Raw genomic sequence first — 17690 nt, 5'->3', positions numbered from 1 at the left:
CTTTACTGGATAAAAATGACTTCAGTTTATCTTATCTTATATTCTAGTTGTTATTGCTTGTTGACATAGAAATGTGTGTGGAGAAGGTTGCTGCTGCCCTACTGGGCCGAGGTGCATGGCTGTGGTTCTTGTATTGACATTAATTCAGTTGTTAGGTTCATATTTGTCCTGCTTGCTAATATAATTTCTTGACAGCCTATTCTTCCAATAGTGCCCAGCCTCATTAGCATTAAATACTTTGCTGGGACTGTTACTATTCATGGCAATAATTGCACAAAGTCAGCTTGGTAATTTTGCAGATTTATGTGAACAGCTGACACACTCTTGCCGATAAATTTTGTTACGAAGCTAATTTTGCTCTTTAAATCTTTCAAACCATCTAGCACTTAACATACAGTGTTGTGAAGGCTCTTCTTTCTTATACATAGTTTTATAACAAGTAGGACTTTGTTTGTATTAACTGAGAAGTAAGTAAGGACCCTTTGTTTGTTTTTCTGTAACCACGTATTCAGTAACTTTTCCACCCTTATGAATTAGACAACACTTGGGAATCTTTATTGTGGAAATGTTTCGCCAACCAGAGGATCCCTCGGTCCAGTACAGAGAAAAATAGGGTTGAAGATCAGAAAGTTTGAGGTAATCAGTCCCTCAGCCTAGAGTCGATGTTATCACTCCCTCATCCTGGAGTCGATGTGATCAGTCCCTCAGCCTGGAGTCGATGTGATCAGTCCCTCAGCCTAGAGTCGATGTTATCACTCCCTCAGCCTGGAGTCGATGTGATCAGTCCCTCAGCCTGGAGTCGATGTGATCAGTCCATCAATCTTATCAAGATTACCTCAAACTCCTTCTGATCTTCAATCATTCTTCTCTGTATTGGACTGAGGAAGACACTGGCGAAACGTTCCCACAATAAAGATACGCAAGTATTGCACAAGTGTTTAATTCATCATTCTGTCAGTTCTTTAAACCATTTATCTACATTTTCCACCGTATTTAGCTCTGTTGACCTCTTTGATATTATATTCAGTAGGTCACAATCTATACTGCTTAGAACAAGTTTTTTTTCTCGTTGTCTGCAACTGTACAAATGGTTGATTTTCTCAGACCAAAAGTGCGGCACGTCTCCATTGTATGTATATCATTTCGTATCTAAAATTTCCACTTCCCTCAAAGCTGTCAGAGATTCTTGCGTATTCGCCTTCTTGGCACCTCCAGCATCACTAGTATTCAATTTATAAATAAGAAAAAGGCACAATATCGTGACTAGACAATACACAAATAACCCGCACATAGGAGACAGGAGCTTACGTTGACGTTTCGTTCCGACTTGGACCATTTACAAAGTCACACAATTTGATCGCCATAATTATTATCCAGATATGAGATGGGGTAATAAAAATATCCACAGTAGTTTGGTAAACACAGAGTCTGGCAGCGGGGAAGGAGAGAAACTGTGCCTCTCCAAACACTCAACCTTTAAGCCCAACTTCGATTTGGAAGGAAAAATTGCATGGCCCATCATACCCAGATTTTGGGTTCTTTCGCATTTTATAATACATAATATCATTTAGTTTTCAATGCACTATTAAATTTTGGTTGTACTCTTTAGTTACGTTGCAGCAGAATTGCATTATGAGGGTTTACTGTATACAGTATAGTAAAGCACATAATAAAAATAATGTACGGTGCAGAGTTCTATTGAACCAGTTTTTGTTTTATCCCCGTAAAACATCATTTAGATCAGTGTTACTGCACAGTGCAGTTGTACCAACCTTCGTTAAATAACTTTTGTTTTCTTATTTAATTACACAATTATTTTTAATAATTATTTTATATAAATAAATTCTAGTAAAGGTTGATCATTTATCCTAGGACTTATGCCCATATTTTGTAGGAATGAGGAGGAAGATTAGATGCTTAATGTGTTTCAAGTTAACTGTAACTCAAGTGGCTTGTACCTCATGTTTTTAGGAATTAAACCTTTGTATCTAATTTTGTTTTCTAATTTCTTGTGTAAACATATTTTTTACTTTCCAGTATCAGTTTGAAAGTTTGTTGTACTGTGTCCTTCTGTGTAATGTAACCCTTACATCTTCTCAGATTTAGACTCCCTGAAGCCAGATGTTCCCACACTACTAGGTCTGGGTCTAGGCATGTCCGTGTTGTCCGCACTCATCTGTCTTGTGCTCAAGATTTTTGCCCGCGCCCGTTTTGTACGCCCACGTCGTTACGCAGACGCTCATATTAATCCACCCCTCACGGTCTCTGGTGAGTTGCAAGCGTTACCCCCCTCATGCATCTTCCGTCCCGCTTTTCTGCTGATGTCAATGTTTTTTTTTTATTATAGTACTAATTTGTTACAACATGCACTCATGTACTTATTTCATATTAATGTACACTCACTGCTGAGCAAACTTTGAAATACAGCTGTGTTGATGGAGCACTTGTGTCATTTGAATTTGTTGTGGACCCTTAATGAATTAATATTGCATTGGGATATTGGCTGATATATAATTGCAGTGTGTCTATTTCACTTTAGTACAGTATGCATAGTTTTATTCCAGAAAACATGCTCAGAACTGAAGAGATAATGTTCTATAATTTTATACCGTGTTATTAGTTTTCTAGAGTTTTTGACTACGTTAATAACACTGCAGTAGTGGCAAGCTGCCAAGGGTGTTGTTCTTTTATATTTTTCCCTCACTCTTTGTGTTAGTATGACATAATCCTATTTTGATTTGATTTTTGGCACATGGCATAATTTTGACTTCTTCATTTCATTGAATGAAGACATTTCCCACAAAATCTTTCACAGGACTGGGAATACATACGGTATGTAGAAACCTTAGCTGGAACTGTCTTTTGCTGAGCTTAAAAAAATCATCAAAATTGCCATTGATAATATACATTACTGTACTAAATACCCAAAGAAGTGTAAATCATTACTGGCATACTAGATTGATGCAACTTTAAGGTCACCTTCAGATCATCTACACCCTCACTGTACAATAACGAGTCGATGGCTGTGTGCCACAACAAGTAAAGTTGGCTCTCAGGTCAGCTAAGCCGGGAAGGTGAGCGTCGTGTGTGTATACATGCACATGGGCACAAAGTGTACGCCCGCCGACAGAGTTACCCCCAGCGCCGTGCCTCTGCCTTAGTTCTGCAGCCCCCCCACTGCAGTTCCTCCCAGCAGAGGTCCTCCCTCCAACCCCTGAGGGTGATTCCTGAGCACCCTGGGTCCCCCCGAAGCATACCTGGGCGAGGGGTCAGATCTACACCCTCCCTCCAGCAGAACCCTCGCGGTATACATGTCCTCCCGCCCGCATGCGTCTGCTGCTACTGCTGCTGCTGATGCTGCATTATGCCATGCTCTACCCAACTATATTTTGACACTAGAAGGCTGTTTTTGGTCTTCTTAGTTTTCACATTTTCGATAATTTGCGGATTTTCGATCTCCTTCACGTTTTCAGTGTTAGTCCCCACGACAAATGGTCTAACCTTTTCTTTTGACTTTTAGATTTTCTGTAATAGTTAGCAATCCCATTTTTATTTGTTAATGCTAGAGTAAACGTTGAATGCATCAATATATTAACCAAATAGACTGTCTAGTCATCAATAGGTAGATTGTATAGTTGATAAATTATAGTTTAGGGTTTCAGTGATCTAATTTAAGGAGATTTAGGCTTAGCAGCAATTCCTAGTAATAAAAATCACCTGTATTGTTGCTTGAGCACTATTCTTAGAGCTAACTATATAGTAAAGAGACCCATTTGTAGTTCCCTTATGTAAATATTTTAATACTGTTGCTTGAAGTACCAAGTTTAACTCAGTTATTTTCTAGAATGTACGAGGGCACGCTAGTTATTATTAATTAGCTTCCTTCTCATCCTTAGGTTGAATTAGCAATATTTGCAAATACTCATATTAAATATCTTGAAATTATTATTTTCAAGGGGAAGTGCTAAACGCAGAAGAATCATAGAGAGCCTGGGGAACGGGAGGTAATCAGGTTTGACACAAGGAAGGGAAGGGCACTCCAGTTCCTTGGATCAAGATTCCTTTACTAGCATCAAGGCAACATCTCTTGATTGCATTTTCCTTGATTTACTGGAAGCATTTATTTTGCCTTTTGTCTTATACCAACACAGTAATTTAAAATCCTCACATAAACCTTACTAAGATTGGAAATAAACAAAAGCTTAAAGGTAGAATAATTTTGTCAGAATGAAAGTTTATGAGAAGAATGTATTTGTATTTGAAATACTCCTGGAGATGATAGATTTTGTCCGTGTACTTCATTCATTATATCTCATCCAGTATTTTGAATCTGATGAAATTTTATAAGTATAATTTACTGTATACTGAGATTTTTGTTGTCACAAAATCTGAAATATTATACAGTTAACACAAAAATTTTATTAGTTTTTATTGTTATTTCTTGCAACACTTTTCTGCTTGATATTTTACATACATACATACATACATATATATATATATATATATATATATATATATATATATATATATATATATATATATGTGTGTGTGTGTAAAACAACCACTGTGAAAGAATAGTGAAATTCCAAGTGCTTTCGTGACTTCTCACATTATCAAGGAACTATGATAATGATAATGTGAGAAGTCACGAATGCGCTTGAAATTTCACTATTTTTTGACAGTGGTTATTTTGCATATTCTGATATCACCTGTTTACTGTGATCTTATTGCATATATATATATATATATATATATATATATATATATATATATATATATATATATATATATATATATATATATATATATATATATATATATATATATATATATATATATATATATATATATATTTATATATATATATATATATATATATATATATTTATATATATATATATATATATATATATATATATATATATATATATATATATATGTGTGTGTGTGTGTGTGTGTGTGTGTGTGTGTGTGTGTGTGTGTGTGTGTGTGTGTGTGTGTGTGTGTGTGTGTGTGTTGTGTGTGTGTGTGTATGTGTGTGTGTGTAATTTTTTTGTTCTGTCTGATCAATATTTAGACTACGTAGTGAGGCAAGTTTGATACACTCATTCCACAAGATTTTCTACTGCATTATTTAGAAAGAATACTATGAATATCTCTCCACCAGAAACATATGCTGCCTTTGCCTTGGCTGCTAATGCATCCACCAGCAGCAGTCCAGCAAGAGGCAGAAACCACTCTCTGCGCTCCTCAACCAAATCTGCGTCTTCTTCCAGGAGACCCTCGTATAGCTCTCTGCAAGCCCTGCGCCCAGGTCAGACATCATTCATAAAATTCATCATGCATTCTTAATCCTTGAAATACTGCATGGAACAGGGAACTTCAACATTAATGAGCTGATCTAATGCTGAGACGCTAGTTGACAATCAGGTTCACAATGTTATATGATATAAGGTATATATTTATATATATATATTCAATTTTGAAGATTTTGTGAAATATAGAGTAAGAGAACTTAACAAAAGCACGAACAAAAATGCAGCTCTAATAAAATTTGTCTGAAGTTTTGCCCTTAAACTGTCCATCACATAGTAGAGATAATTCCTATTTGGAACTGGGCATGACATAGATCAGTGAATAAGTTTGCAGGCATATTTTCTGAGCGCTGCTGAATATCTTTGGTTGCATGCACCAAAACAACGTCTGTTCAAATAACTCTCAAGTTCATCAAGCCGGGGTCACCATGCAGAAAGACATAGTTTTAGGCAAAGAGAAAATATAAGCCATTGAAGAGAAGACATTACCGATAAAGAAAGCTCTAGCGATGCATGTTTTGATTTTTTTTTTTTTTTGAAAAAAAACGTGTTATCGTCTAATGAAGACATGGATGCAAGTGCAGGTGAAGCAGCAGCCCAGCAGGACATGTTTAGCACCTCATTCCTGCAAATATAACGTGTTATGAAAGAAACATACACAACACATTTCAGTATCAGACTCGTAAAGGTAAAGATGAAACCAGTGACAAATTGAGTGATAGTGAACGAAGTGAATATAATATAGGTAGAAAATGGAAATATATGAAAGACAACATCCCCTAGTATCCTTTTCCTAAGAAGTGTGAATTCTTTTTATAGTCCAACATCCATATCTTTATCTGATGTATAGTAGATTTAAACCAAGTTCAGTGGGAATTTGACAAAGAAATATCAGCTGTTGGCAGTAGTGATACTCTGACATCAAGCATCATTTTCTAAATGCAGTAGTAGCTGGTGTGAATAGTTGCAGCCATGCAAAGATCTAAGCCACCTCTTAAGGTGCCATGTGCTAGGCATATTGCCTTGATCACATGCAACTGCCTGCAACATGGAATCTTTGGCATGCTACCCTGATCACATGGCAATGCCAAGAACATGGAACCTTTGGTATTAACTTGCTGCTATGAGAGTCACTTCCCTGGAAGCCTAGTGGGTTTAGTGGGCTGGGATAATTTGATGTACATGGGATTATTTATTAGTATTAAGCGTGTCTGCAGATACGAATAATATTTCATATATTCAGCCATATTTTAATGGTAAAGTAGGAAGACTTTATCAAATTCAGTCATACAAACATATGTATACACACACAGTAACAAACACACTTATAAACACACACACACACACACTTTGGTGAACTCACATTGTTGAATACCTGCTCACACATAACATCACTAACACAAACACGTTTTCGCGTAGGAGAAAACATGGGAAGTCAGAGGCACTGTAAAAAACGGGGAGAGGAGAGGACTGAAGAAAGTGGTTGGCACTACCTGGGAACGATAATGGATGACCTTAAGACCCAACTGAGAGAAAAACTTAAGGGAAAGTTCAGTTTCCTTCGGCGAGAAATTGTAGCAATTTACAGTGAAGCAAGAGATAAAGAAAAATAGAACAGATAAGTAGGGCAATTGTGGCAGAGGAAATAGCCCTAAGGCTGGAAGAGGAAAAGTTAAGGCTGAAGGAGACTATAGAAGGAGGAACAGTGAGGAAGATTTTTGAGAGACAGTTTAGTTCCCTTCGGGAGGAAATGGTGGCAGTATATAACAAAGTCAAGGAAGAGGCAGCAGAACAGGTAAATGGGGCTAATTTATAAGAAGACGAAGCCCTAAAACTGGAAGAGAAAGTAAGAGTAAGGGAGTGAAGTGTTACAGAAAGACAGAAGAAGCAACGGAGACTTAAGAAGGTGATAAGAAAGACAACAAAGGAAATGGTAAAAACATAGAAATCTGGAAAGAGGAAACGAGAGGTAGAGAGTGGAAGAAGGAGGCTGAAGTTGGCCCAGGTAGTACATGGGAAGGTGAAGAGCTGGAGATTATATTGATCATGGAGTACACAGGAGGGAAGGAAGTGATAGGACAGATGGTAACTTTTCAAAGGATTGGGATGTTCTCCGACGGCGAACACCACCTAATCAAATTGATCCTTTGGTCCCATATACCTCGCAATGCTACAGTCGTGTCTACCTAGGTCTGGACAAATGATGACATGAGGAAGCAGATAAGGTAGTACTGTGTGTGAAAATCCGTTGAGAGCTAAGAAGATCAGCAGACGAGGTGCTAGGAGGTGGGAAGACCCAAACTCAGGGAACTCCTCCAAATGTAACCTCAGCGTCTTTCCCAGCTGCAGCAACTCTGGACCAGTCCCTGCCTTCCCAGCACCATCACTAACACTAACTCCTTACCCTTCACATTTCCCCCTACCACCCTCTCCATCCCGTCCCTTCCTTTAACCTTTATCTTGTCCCCTTACCCAGTAGGGAGGACCACACAACCCCAACCCAGCTTCCTCCATTCCTGTTGGATGAGTTTCTTGAAGAGGGAGGAGACATAAACCAAATCATGGTAAAGAGAAAATTGTATCTGTGGTAGACTAATGCAGATGGTTTATAAAACATAACGATTAGTTGAAGGAAAGAACAACTTAGACCGAGTTGACATAAATGATATCAGATGGTATGATATGAAGTGTTAAGGAAAGACAGAAAAAACACTGGAGGAGGAAGAGTGGCATTATTAATTAGAAATCAGTGGAATTTTGAAGAAGCGAAAGGACTAAATATGCTCATAATATGCTCAATTAAGACGGGGGGATTCAGAGTATTAGTTGCAGTGATATACAACCCACCACCTAATAACAGGAGACCGAGAAAGGAATATGAGGACAACAAATGAGTGATGGTTAACATCATAGCAGAAGCAGCCAGGAGTGTATTTAGCTCTAAAGTGAAGATACTTATAATGAGAGGTTTCATTCATAAAGAAATAGCTGGGGGAACTGGGACGCCCCACATGGTGGACCAGAGACATGGAGGGATAAGTTGATGGAGGTGGTCAGAGAAAAATTTCTGAGTAAGGACGTTAAGGACACGACATTGGAGAGAGGAGGTGAACCAGCAAGACTGGACGTATCAGAGCCCTCTGGGTGCCAGTGATCTTGCAGTCCTCACCTTGGAGTACATAGTGGAACTTAAGGTAGAGGAAAATACAGTAGGTGGAGGGCGTGAAAAGACAAAGTTTAGAAGGGGGAATTTTGAAGGGTTCGGAGGCCTCCTGAATGTGGTGGATCGAGACAGATAATTAAAAGGAAAATAAGTGGATGAAATAATGGAATACTTAGCTGGAAAATCAGAAACGACAAAGACAAAGAGCCCTTGGTTCAACCAGAGATGCAGGGACACAAGAATATGTAAGAAAAGGGCAGACAAGAACACAGAAGTGCGTAGATTGACCTGAAATGAATATGCTAGATTGAGGAGAGATGCTGAGAGAGAATTTGAGAATAAAGCAGCAAAGGCCTTGTCTGAGCCGAAACTACTTCACAGCCACATCAGAAAAAAAAAGATAAGAGTAAAGGACCAGGTAATTCGACATAGGGAGGAAGTATAGATCATCAACAACAACAGCAACAAGGAAGTCTGTGATGTAGTGATAAAACAGTTTGAAGAGATCTCAGTGGAAACGGACAGTACCAGAGAGGCTGAAGAACAGGGAGCACCGAAAAATACTGGATAACATTTACACAACATGAAAAAGGGTAAACTTTTGATGGATCTGTATACATCAAAGGCAATGGGACCTCACAATGTTTCAATGTGGATTCTGTGAGAGGGAGCAGAGGTATTGTCTAAATCGCTAGATATGATCTTCAGTAAATCAGTGGATACTGGACAGTTACCAAAGATCTAGAAAACAGCGAATGTAGTGCCTAGATCTAAGAAAGAAGACAAACAGGTGTTAAACAACAGACCAGTTTCTCTTGACATGAAAGGTAATGGAGGAACTTATCAGGGAGAAAAGTGGTAGAACACTTGAAGGGAAGCGCCTTCATAAACAATAACTAATATGGGTTTAGGGATGGCAGATCTTTTCTTACTAACTTGTTGAAGTTCTTTGACAAACAGATGTGCAACAACAGAGAAAAAGAAGGTTGGGTAGATTACATTTTTTAGGCTGCAAGAAGGCGTTTCATACTGTACCCAACATGAGGCTGGGCCAAAAACTTCAGATTCAGGCTGGAATAACAGGAAGTATCCTCCAGTGGATCAAAGAGCATCTTAGGAGAAGGAAGCAAAGAGTGAGTATAAAAAGAGACAGCAGAATGGGGGACATGTAACTAGAGGGGTTCCGCAGGGATCGGTATTAGGACAAGTACCGTTTCTGGTTTATGTGAATGACATTCCATATGGGATTGATTCAGAAATATTCCTGTTTTCTGATAATGTAAAACTAATGAGAAAAATAAAAAATGAGAACAGGTAATGGCTCCACTTAGGCAACCACTTATCTGACCACAGGAGTGGTCAGATAAGTGGTTGCTTGAATTCAACCCCTGTTATTGCAATGTTATGAAGATTGGGGAAGGAGCAAGAAGACCGGAAATGGGTTGCAGACTATGGGAGACAGAAGGTGCAGACTTCACTCAGCAAGAAAGACCGAAGGGTGAGCATAGTGCCCAGTATAACGCCAGAGGCTCACATCAGACGAATAACCTCTGCAGCCAATGCTCGTCTGGCAAATCTAAGAGTAGCCTTCAGGAATCCCAACAGAGTCATTCTGGGTTCTTTATATGACAAACGTCAGGCCCATCTTGGAGTATGCAGCACCAGTATGGAACCCGCATCTGAAAAAGCATAAGAAACAGGAGAAAGAGTAGAAGAGTGCAACAAGGCTTGTACTTGAGTTTAGGGCTGAATTACGAGGAGAGGCCAACAGAATTGGACCTGTTGTACAAGAATGGTACACAATACCGACAAGATGAAATTAAGACACATGTGCAACATCTGGGTATCATTATTGTAGACGTTTCGCCATCCAGTGGCTTTATCAATGCAAATTCTAGGACATAACTTGAAGACAGTAGAACTATGTACAGAAGATGAGGTAATCAGTCCCTCAACCTAGAAGTAGGTGCGAAGAGCACCATAGTCGTGGAGATTCTGAAGCAGAAGCAAGGAGTCTGAAGCTTATATACTAACGTCAGGTGTAATGGGTGTGATTACCTCATCTTCTGTACATAGTTCTACTGTCTTCAAGTTATGTCCTAGAATTTGTATTGATAAAGCCACTGGATGGCGAAACGTCTACAATAAAGATACCCAGATGTTGCACATGTGTCTTAATTTCATATTGTCGGTATTATATACCATTCTTGTACAACTTGTCAGACACTGCAACATCATGGTATCTTGATTCTAAGGACATGTACATAACCTTCACGACTACGACAACTACTTCTACAACTAACCCATCTCTTTGGGTAGGATCTACTTCCACTGGGGAATCCCGCCTACCAGTGACTATGCCCTCGTCTGCTACACGTCCCATTACACCTGACGTTAGTATATAAGCGTCAGACTCCTTGCTTCTGCTTCAGAATCTCCACGACTATGGTGCTCTTCGCACCTACTTCTAGGTTGAGGGACTGATTACCTCATCTTCTGTACATAGTTCTACTGTCTTCAAGTTATGTCCTAGAATTTGTATTGATAAAGCCACTGGATGGCGAAACGTCTACAATAAAGATACCCAGATGTTGCACATGTGTCTTAATTTCATCAGAATTGAACCTAATGACACTGGAGAATAGAAGAACCAGGGAGGACATGATAACAAAAAAAATACTCGGGGAAATTGGAAAGTAAAGAGAGATAGACTGTTTGGAAGGTGAGAAATGTAAACTCTGTGACAGATTGAAGTTAAGCCACAGACGAGCAAAAGGAATGTTAGGAAGTATTTCTTCAGTCTCAGAGTAGTTGGGAAGTGGAATAATCTTGGTGAGAAAGTAGTGGAGGCAGACTCTATACAAAATTTTAAGAGTAGTTACGATAGGGCCCACGAGGCTACGAGGGGGTGAATCTGAAGAGTGGCAAGTTAAGAGGGAGAGCCAGGATCGGAGAATCGATTCCTGCAACCACAAATAGGTGAGTACACTACCCTGCTGACATGGGGTCGCCAAGAACATGGAACATTTGTCCTTTAACTTTTAAATTTATTGAAATAAATTCAGGGGGTTCACCCAGATGCTTGAATAATGAATGATGCCATAGAATTAATTTACCTTTAATTACATTTTGAACATAGTGCAAGCACTGTAATTACCATCTCCAGGACTCGAGTCCGACTAACTGGTTTCCTTGACTCCCTTCGTATACCCTCTCTGCAAGACATTGTTTTGGTATCAAGTTGCTTGTGTTGTGCGACTGTGAAACAGGTTTAATGTTTGACCTCATTATCTATATAGGCAAAAAAGAAGATATTAAAAAACTTGTATAAATAGAAATCGAGACTCACGAAATCGTAATGACACGATTGCAAACAGACCATACCACGGGCGGGGATTGAACTCGTGGCGAGTGAGTCGTAAAACTCCAGGCCAGCGCGTAAGCCACTGGGCCAGCTGGCTACAATAAGATTCATCCAACTAGATATATTTATACACCATAGAGAGGTTAGTACAGGCTCCACTGTGACCACGAGTTCAATCTTCGCCCGTGGTATGGTTTAAATAGAAATCGTTGGTGGTGGTGTTAGGAAGAGGCCAGACAAATATGTTACTTAGTCATAGTGTCTTCACAGGTAACTGGTCTATTAGACTTTTAATTAGTGTTTATCTTAAGATGTGCATCAGAAGAAATTTTCAAATTTCTGTTTTTAAATAACACACCACCGCCGCCTCTTTTCTATACCAACAAGCCAGAAGTGCAGGAAAAAAAGAACTACTGTACAGAAGTTCCATGCTAAGTAATGTTTACATTCAGGTGACAGTATAAGCTTGATGTTGCACTTGTCACAAACATTCATGAAACCAGAGTTCATACTGAAGAAGTGAACAGACACACAAAATAGTTTTCACACTCATAGCAGTGATTTATTAAACCCAAAATGTGTTATTTGTAAAACAGTGCTGATATGCAGATTTATTTTGTTTATGTGTCCAAAAAAATCTGAAATGATATATAAATGTTTTACTCCCCACCTCCCTTCTCTACCTCACTAATTTATCAGTACTAAAACTAGGAGCACAGTTGCATCGCCAGATATTTGCAAATATGTTAATTCAAATGAGCCTCCAAATTACTTTGTCTTCATTTATCCTTTACTTTACATTTCCAGAACTCAGGTCTAGCTAATCGATTTTCTTGAATTCCTTCATAAGTATTACCTTGCTTGTACTCCAACAGCATGTCAAATATCATAAGAATTTGTCTCCACTTATTCAGTCTACCACATAAAGCTTGTATCACACCTTTTCAACCCACCCTGGGACATTTTCAACACCTACTTCAGATTTATTCACTCTCTTGGCAATCCTATCCTATACCATTATTTCTAAAAGTCTGCACACTGGAAAATAGCATTAACAAGCTGCTATTTACTAAAACGTGTGAGCCCAGCAACTGGCATATTGCCATTTCTTGGGAATCTTTATATCTTCACCTTTCAAAGATAGACGCCTGGCATATAGGAACTTGGCATTTTTGATGATTCTCCTCTGCCTTTTCCTCGTTCACTAACCCCTGAGAGGGAAAACGTGCTCTTCTTTGTAGTCTTTAGCATAGTTCATCAGGGCTTATTTTATCACCCTTATATTAAGGCTTCTTCGTTGTCTTTTTCAGGTCGCAAGTGCTAACTTCTTTATCAACACTTTCACAGCTTGACTCAACAGTACATTGTACTTCTGCCTAAAATCTCAGTTTTTTCATTCACATGTCAGCACATAGTTCAGCAGTAATTAACCTTCTAGCACTGTTACCCCTTGAGTAATCAAAACCATAATTACTCTTCAACCATTGGTAAATAATTGTGATATACTGTAATTATTGTAATAATAATAATAGTAAAAGTAGTTCATATAAAAATCATAATATAAAAATCATCATTTAATAATAATAATAATAATAATAATGGTAATAGTAATAATAACAAAATAAAGTAGAGGTGATATATGATGACCTATGGAAAGGAAGGAAGGGGTATGCGTGTTTAAATTCTACAATTACTGTATATGTGTTAGAGTATAAAGTTGGATGTGAAAAGTGGAGAGAGATAGAGACAGAGTGTGTGTGTGTGTATGAGGGGGGAGATATTAAGTGAATTTTTAAGGCGTTTTCAACTGAGAGTCATTAAGCACTCTGGGGAATGAGGAGAATTAAGGTAATCAGACGTGAGGAAAGAGGTCAAATTCAATTTTTCAGACCTATATTCCTTCACCAGCACCAAGGCATCGCTTTTGAATCACTTTAGAAGTCACCTGCTCGGGCAAGACGCTTTATGCATATTGTAATAAAATTTTCAATTAAATGCAAATTGGCATATCAGTCAGACAACAGCAACAGCCTGGTTATCAGGCAGTTATCAGATAAGCTTGGTTATCAGGCAGTCATCAGAAAAGCCTGGTTATCAGTCTATCATCAGAAAAGCTTGGTCCCTGCCCAGGTTACAACGATAGACAGTGTCTTGGAACTGATCACAGATATCACAATACAGTACTGTATAAATTTATTATCCATAAATAATGCAGTACATAATTACAAATATAATAAATTAACTAAGGTTTGTTGTGTTTAGGTAATAAGTGGGAACAACGAAGAGATACTGTGCCATTTTACTCTGAATGACACTGTCCCAATTCTTATTATATCTAACACACATTTTATCAAAACTTTTCGTTTTATATAATGAAAATGACATTATATAATTATCCTGGTATTTACAGATTTTTTATATATACATTATATAAAAGTCGAAATTATGACATTCACCTCTGTTTTGTCTGCATATGAAAATTTGTCGTTTTAAGTCAATATTTTCCTTGTTGGTGCAGTTATTCACTAAATGGAATGTTTATATTGTCATATAATTTTGATGTTTAGGTCACCTGAACGTTGCTCCTCCCTTAACCCCCCACCACCTTCCCTTTCTACCATTTCCCTTTCTCTTCCCCATATCTCACCCTCGAGGAAAACAGTTGCTGAGAAAGGTCTCTGACTGAGGAAGAAATATATTAATAATTTCTAATTCGTTACAGCTTCCGTTCATCTGGGAATTACCTGGTTTTTGATCAGTGCTTTTGAGGCGTCATAACAATAAAGTTATGCAAATTCTTAGATAGGCTATGTAAATTAATCTTCAGTAACTAGTATTTCTTTTAAATCAAGGTTAGTTTAAATTTGTAGGTTAGTATTGGTGCAAAATTAAATAGATGCATATTAATGGCTTGCATAGCTAGCTAACTGTTTTCCTTAAGGAAGGGAATCTTAAGGTTCTTCCTAACACTGAGTATATGACATAAAGTGTTATATTAGTAAGTGTTTCGACTGTTATTTATGACTTGTAAAATGGACATTAATTTAATCGATGTATTTATGGTTTTCATGTGTTCTTTTTTCTCTTCTCTTTTATACATGTGGTATTTGTTATGCTGTATAGGTATTTATGTAATGTATACTCAATTTCTCAATATAATCTTTATCTATGATGTATTTTAAGAATTATTTCTGCTCATACTATACTGATGATCAGTTTTTGGTCACATTATTGTGTCTGGTCATATACTAGAGTATCAGTATCGTGTTATTAAGCTTTCTGATAATACTGACAGTGGGAGACGGACACAGTGTTAAAAAAATGTTGATTCATTCATTTATTGATGCTGTTGAATGGTTCTTGATCCAAGGAATTGAACATACTTTCTCTCCATTGGATCAGATCTGAACCTCTCATTCCCTAGGTGCTGTATGGCTCTAAGGGTTTAGCACTTTTCTGTGAATGTGACAATAACATTAATTCATTTAATAAATAAATTTGGAAGTACCTTACTGTATTAGTAAATAATATTAAACTTTAACATTTTTGAACAGTGCAGTGGAATTCATGACTTCAGAGCAAAATAATTAATAACTTTGCTCTAAAATTTTGGCTTAACCTGAAGATTCTACAAGAATTCTTTTTAACCGATAGATTTGCAATCTTTCTTGACATTGAGAATTTCTGGAGTACGGTTTAATGGACTACTTACAATACATATACACACTGAACTATTTTCATGTGACTGCATCTCCAATTTGGGGTAATAAACCAATTTATACAGAGATCACTTCATCTCAGCTCCTTTAAAAACCGACTGAATTTTTTTTAGTTGACAGTAGCCTCGCACAACACCATTTCTTACAAAAGCAAAATGTAACATTTCGAAGAAAACGTAAGGTCAGTGAATTTATGATTGATATGTTTATGCTGCGGTGATGCGTCCAGTAATCTGTTAGGAGTGGCAGTAGGGAAGAGACATCGCGGTGTACACAATACTTTCGTTGGCTAGATCTCTACAAAAAAAAGGAATTCTGCTCAGTGATGACAAATATTACTGAGGGAAATTGTAGCTTCAGAATGCTTTTCACAACATAATAAATTGATCTGGATCCTAGTCTAATGGATTTTAGAAAAAAGATGGGTTAATATAATTAAAATTAATCTATTCCACCCTCTGACTGGCAGTGGCATATAATTTTACGCTGCAAGAGCGTAGGAGAAGCTATTACAAATCAAATTATGCCTATTCGAGCCACAGGTTATTAAGCGACAAATACTTCTGTCTTTCAAGTTTCAAAGGTCTGAATTCCTTTTTCTGTAATATAAAAAAAAATGCAGAATGCTATGTACTTCACTAGTAAATAATATGGAAACTAAACAAACAGATGTTTTAATTCTGAAGGGAAGAATTTTTATTCGGTAAGCAATGCCTACCTTACTTCTTTGGTATACACACCACTGTGTATTACTCTTGTAATTTGTGCAATTATAATTTCTTCTCTCTGTGTTAGCCATAATCATACCATATTTGAGTCAGCTTAAATGTTTCCTTGTCTGTTCATGAATCATCACTCACATTGACCTTCATTATCTGCTTCTCTTTATCTTTCTTTATCTGACTTCATCATGTCCTTCCACAGGCACCAGGCGGTCTTCGCAGGCTTCACTACGGCTGGTCGTTGGAGAGGGTCGTGGAGAGCCAATTGGGTACTACGTGTGCATTAGGGACCCCGCCTCCGTTCACTCTAGAGGTCTGCATTAGATATCCCTCCAGAGCTTGGGTTTCTCTTTTCCTAAAATATATTCATTGGATATCCATTCCATTATTATATCACTGTATAGGATTCAGTATGTTTCGTTTTTTTTTTTTTGACATTCAAAATTTAATGCCAGGATTTTGAAATACGTTCAGTAATAAGGTAATAAAAGTGTTGTAATTAAATATGAGCAATTAAATTTTTTATAATTATTGAAAATTTTATTTATAATATATAAAGGGTATTTTACAGTGATCATCTTATTAATGGAATGGTTTTTCTATTGCAGACCTCTAGTTCATTCAGGTTAACATTTTGTTTACACTATACAGTATCTCACTTTTCTTTGAGGCTCCTTGGCTGAACTTAGTACCCCATACTGCTGTTGCACATTAGTTACCTAGCGAATAGAGTAGAAGCTCACTCTCCCCTGCCTCTTTGTACAGTAGTAGCTATTTCAATATAATGACAAAAGTAAGCAATCATTCAACAAAATACAATGAAAGAAAGTCATGGATATTATTTTTACTTACTGGATGGTGTAGTATACAAATGAAATTTGAAGTCTTGGCTATTGTCAGATAAGCTTAAATTAGTTTTGTAATTAGCTTTTGTACATGCAATGGCTTTTTGGAGCACATATTATTAGCACAGCTGACTTATTTTGATCTGTTCACTTCCTTGGTACGTGAATTTTTTGCATAAATTCCAGATTTAAACTTTGACTATCTCTTGATGTTTTCACCAACTTTCATGACGTAGTGTAGATGACAGTAAATAATGGATTGCCCTAAAAACAAACCCTTTATTATTTCTCTGGGTTTCAATATACTTCATACAGTATTTATTTTTACCTTACAGGTGCAAGGATTTCACAGAGCATGCATTCGCGATGGACGCCCCAGTTTTCTTCGATGTGACTCTGCCAATTTCTTTTTCTCACACGGACTTATTCTTACATTTCCTTATTCTTCAGGAGGCTCCAGACGGCCTTCTCAGGCCTCAGTGGCATCAAGCTCTGGGGACCTTCGCGAAGGTCGTGTTCATCATTACTTATATATGAGGGCACCAAATTATTCCCTCAACTC

The 17690-nt window shown here is 37.6% G+C and overlaps 1 protein-coding gene across 5 annotated transcripts in view; it reads left to right on the top strand.

The window, feature by feature from the left end:
- Positions 1 to 17690, top strand: part of LOC128698978 (uncharacterized) — a 254009-nt gene that overhangs the window by 193242 nt on the left and 43077 nt on the right. For 2 of the 5 annotated variants that reach the window (XM_070096942.1, XM_070096944.1), the window contains exons 4-7: positions 2101 to 2268; positions 5168 to 5314; positions 16486 to 16596; positions 17579 to 17690. The exon at positions 17579 to 17690 is cut by the window's right edge and continues 97 nt beyond it. In XM_070096942.1, the coding sequence (XP_069953043.1) occupies positions 2101 to 2268; positions 5168 to 5314; positions 16486 to 16596; positions 17579 to 17690 (538 nt within the window). The remainder of the gene's footprint in view (positions 1 to 2100; positions 2269 to 5167; positions 5315 to 16485; positions 16597 to 17578) is intronic. The other 3 variants (XM_070096946.1, XM_070096945.1, XM_070096943.1) reach the window with 3 other exon arrangements.

The sequence above is a fragment of the Cherax quadricarinatus genome, chromosome 55, assembly GCF_038502225.1.
Source record: "Cherax quadricarinatus isolate ZL_2023a chromosome 55, ASM3850222v1, whole genome shotgun sequence".
NCBI lineage: Eukaryota > Metazoa > Arthropoda > Malacostraca > Decapoda > Parastacidae > Cherax > Cherax quadricarinatus.
This window is presented reverse-complemented; position numbering and strand designations above follow the sequence as displayed.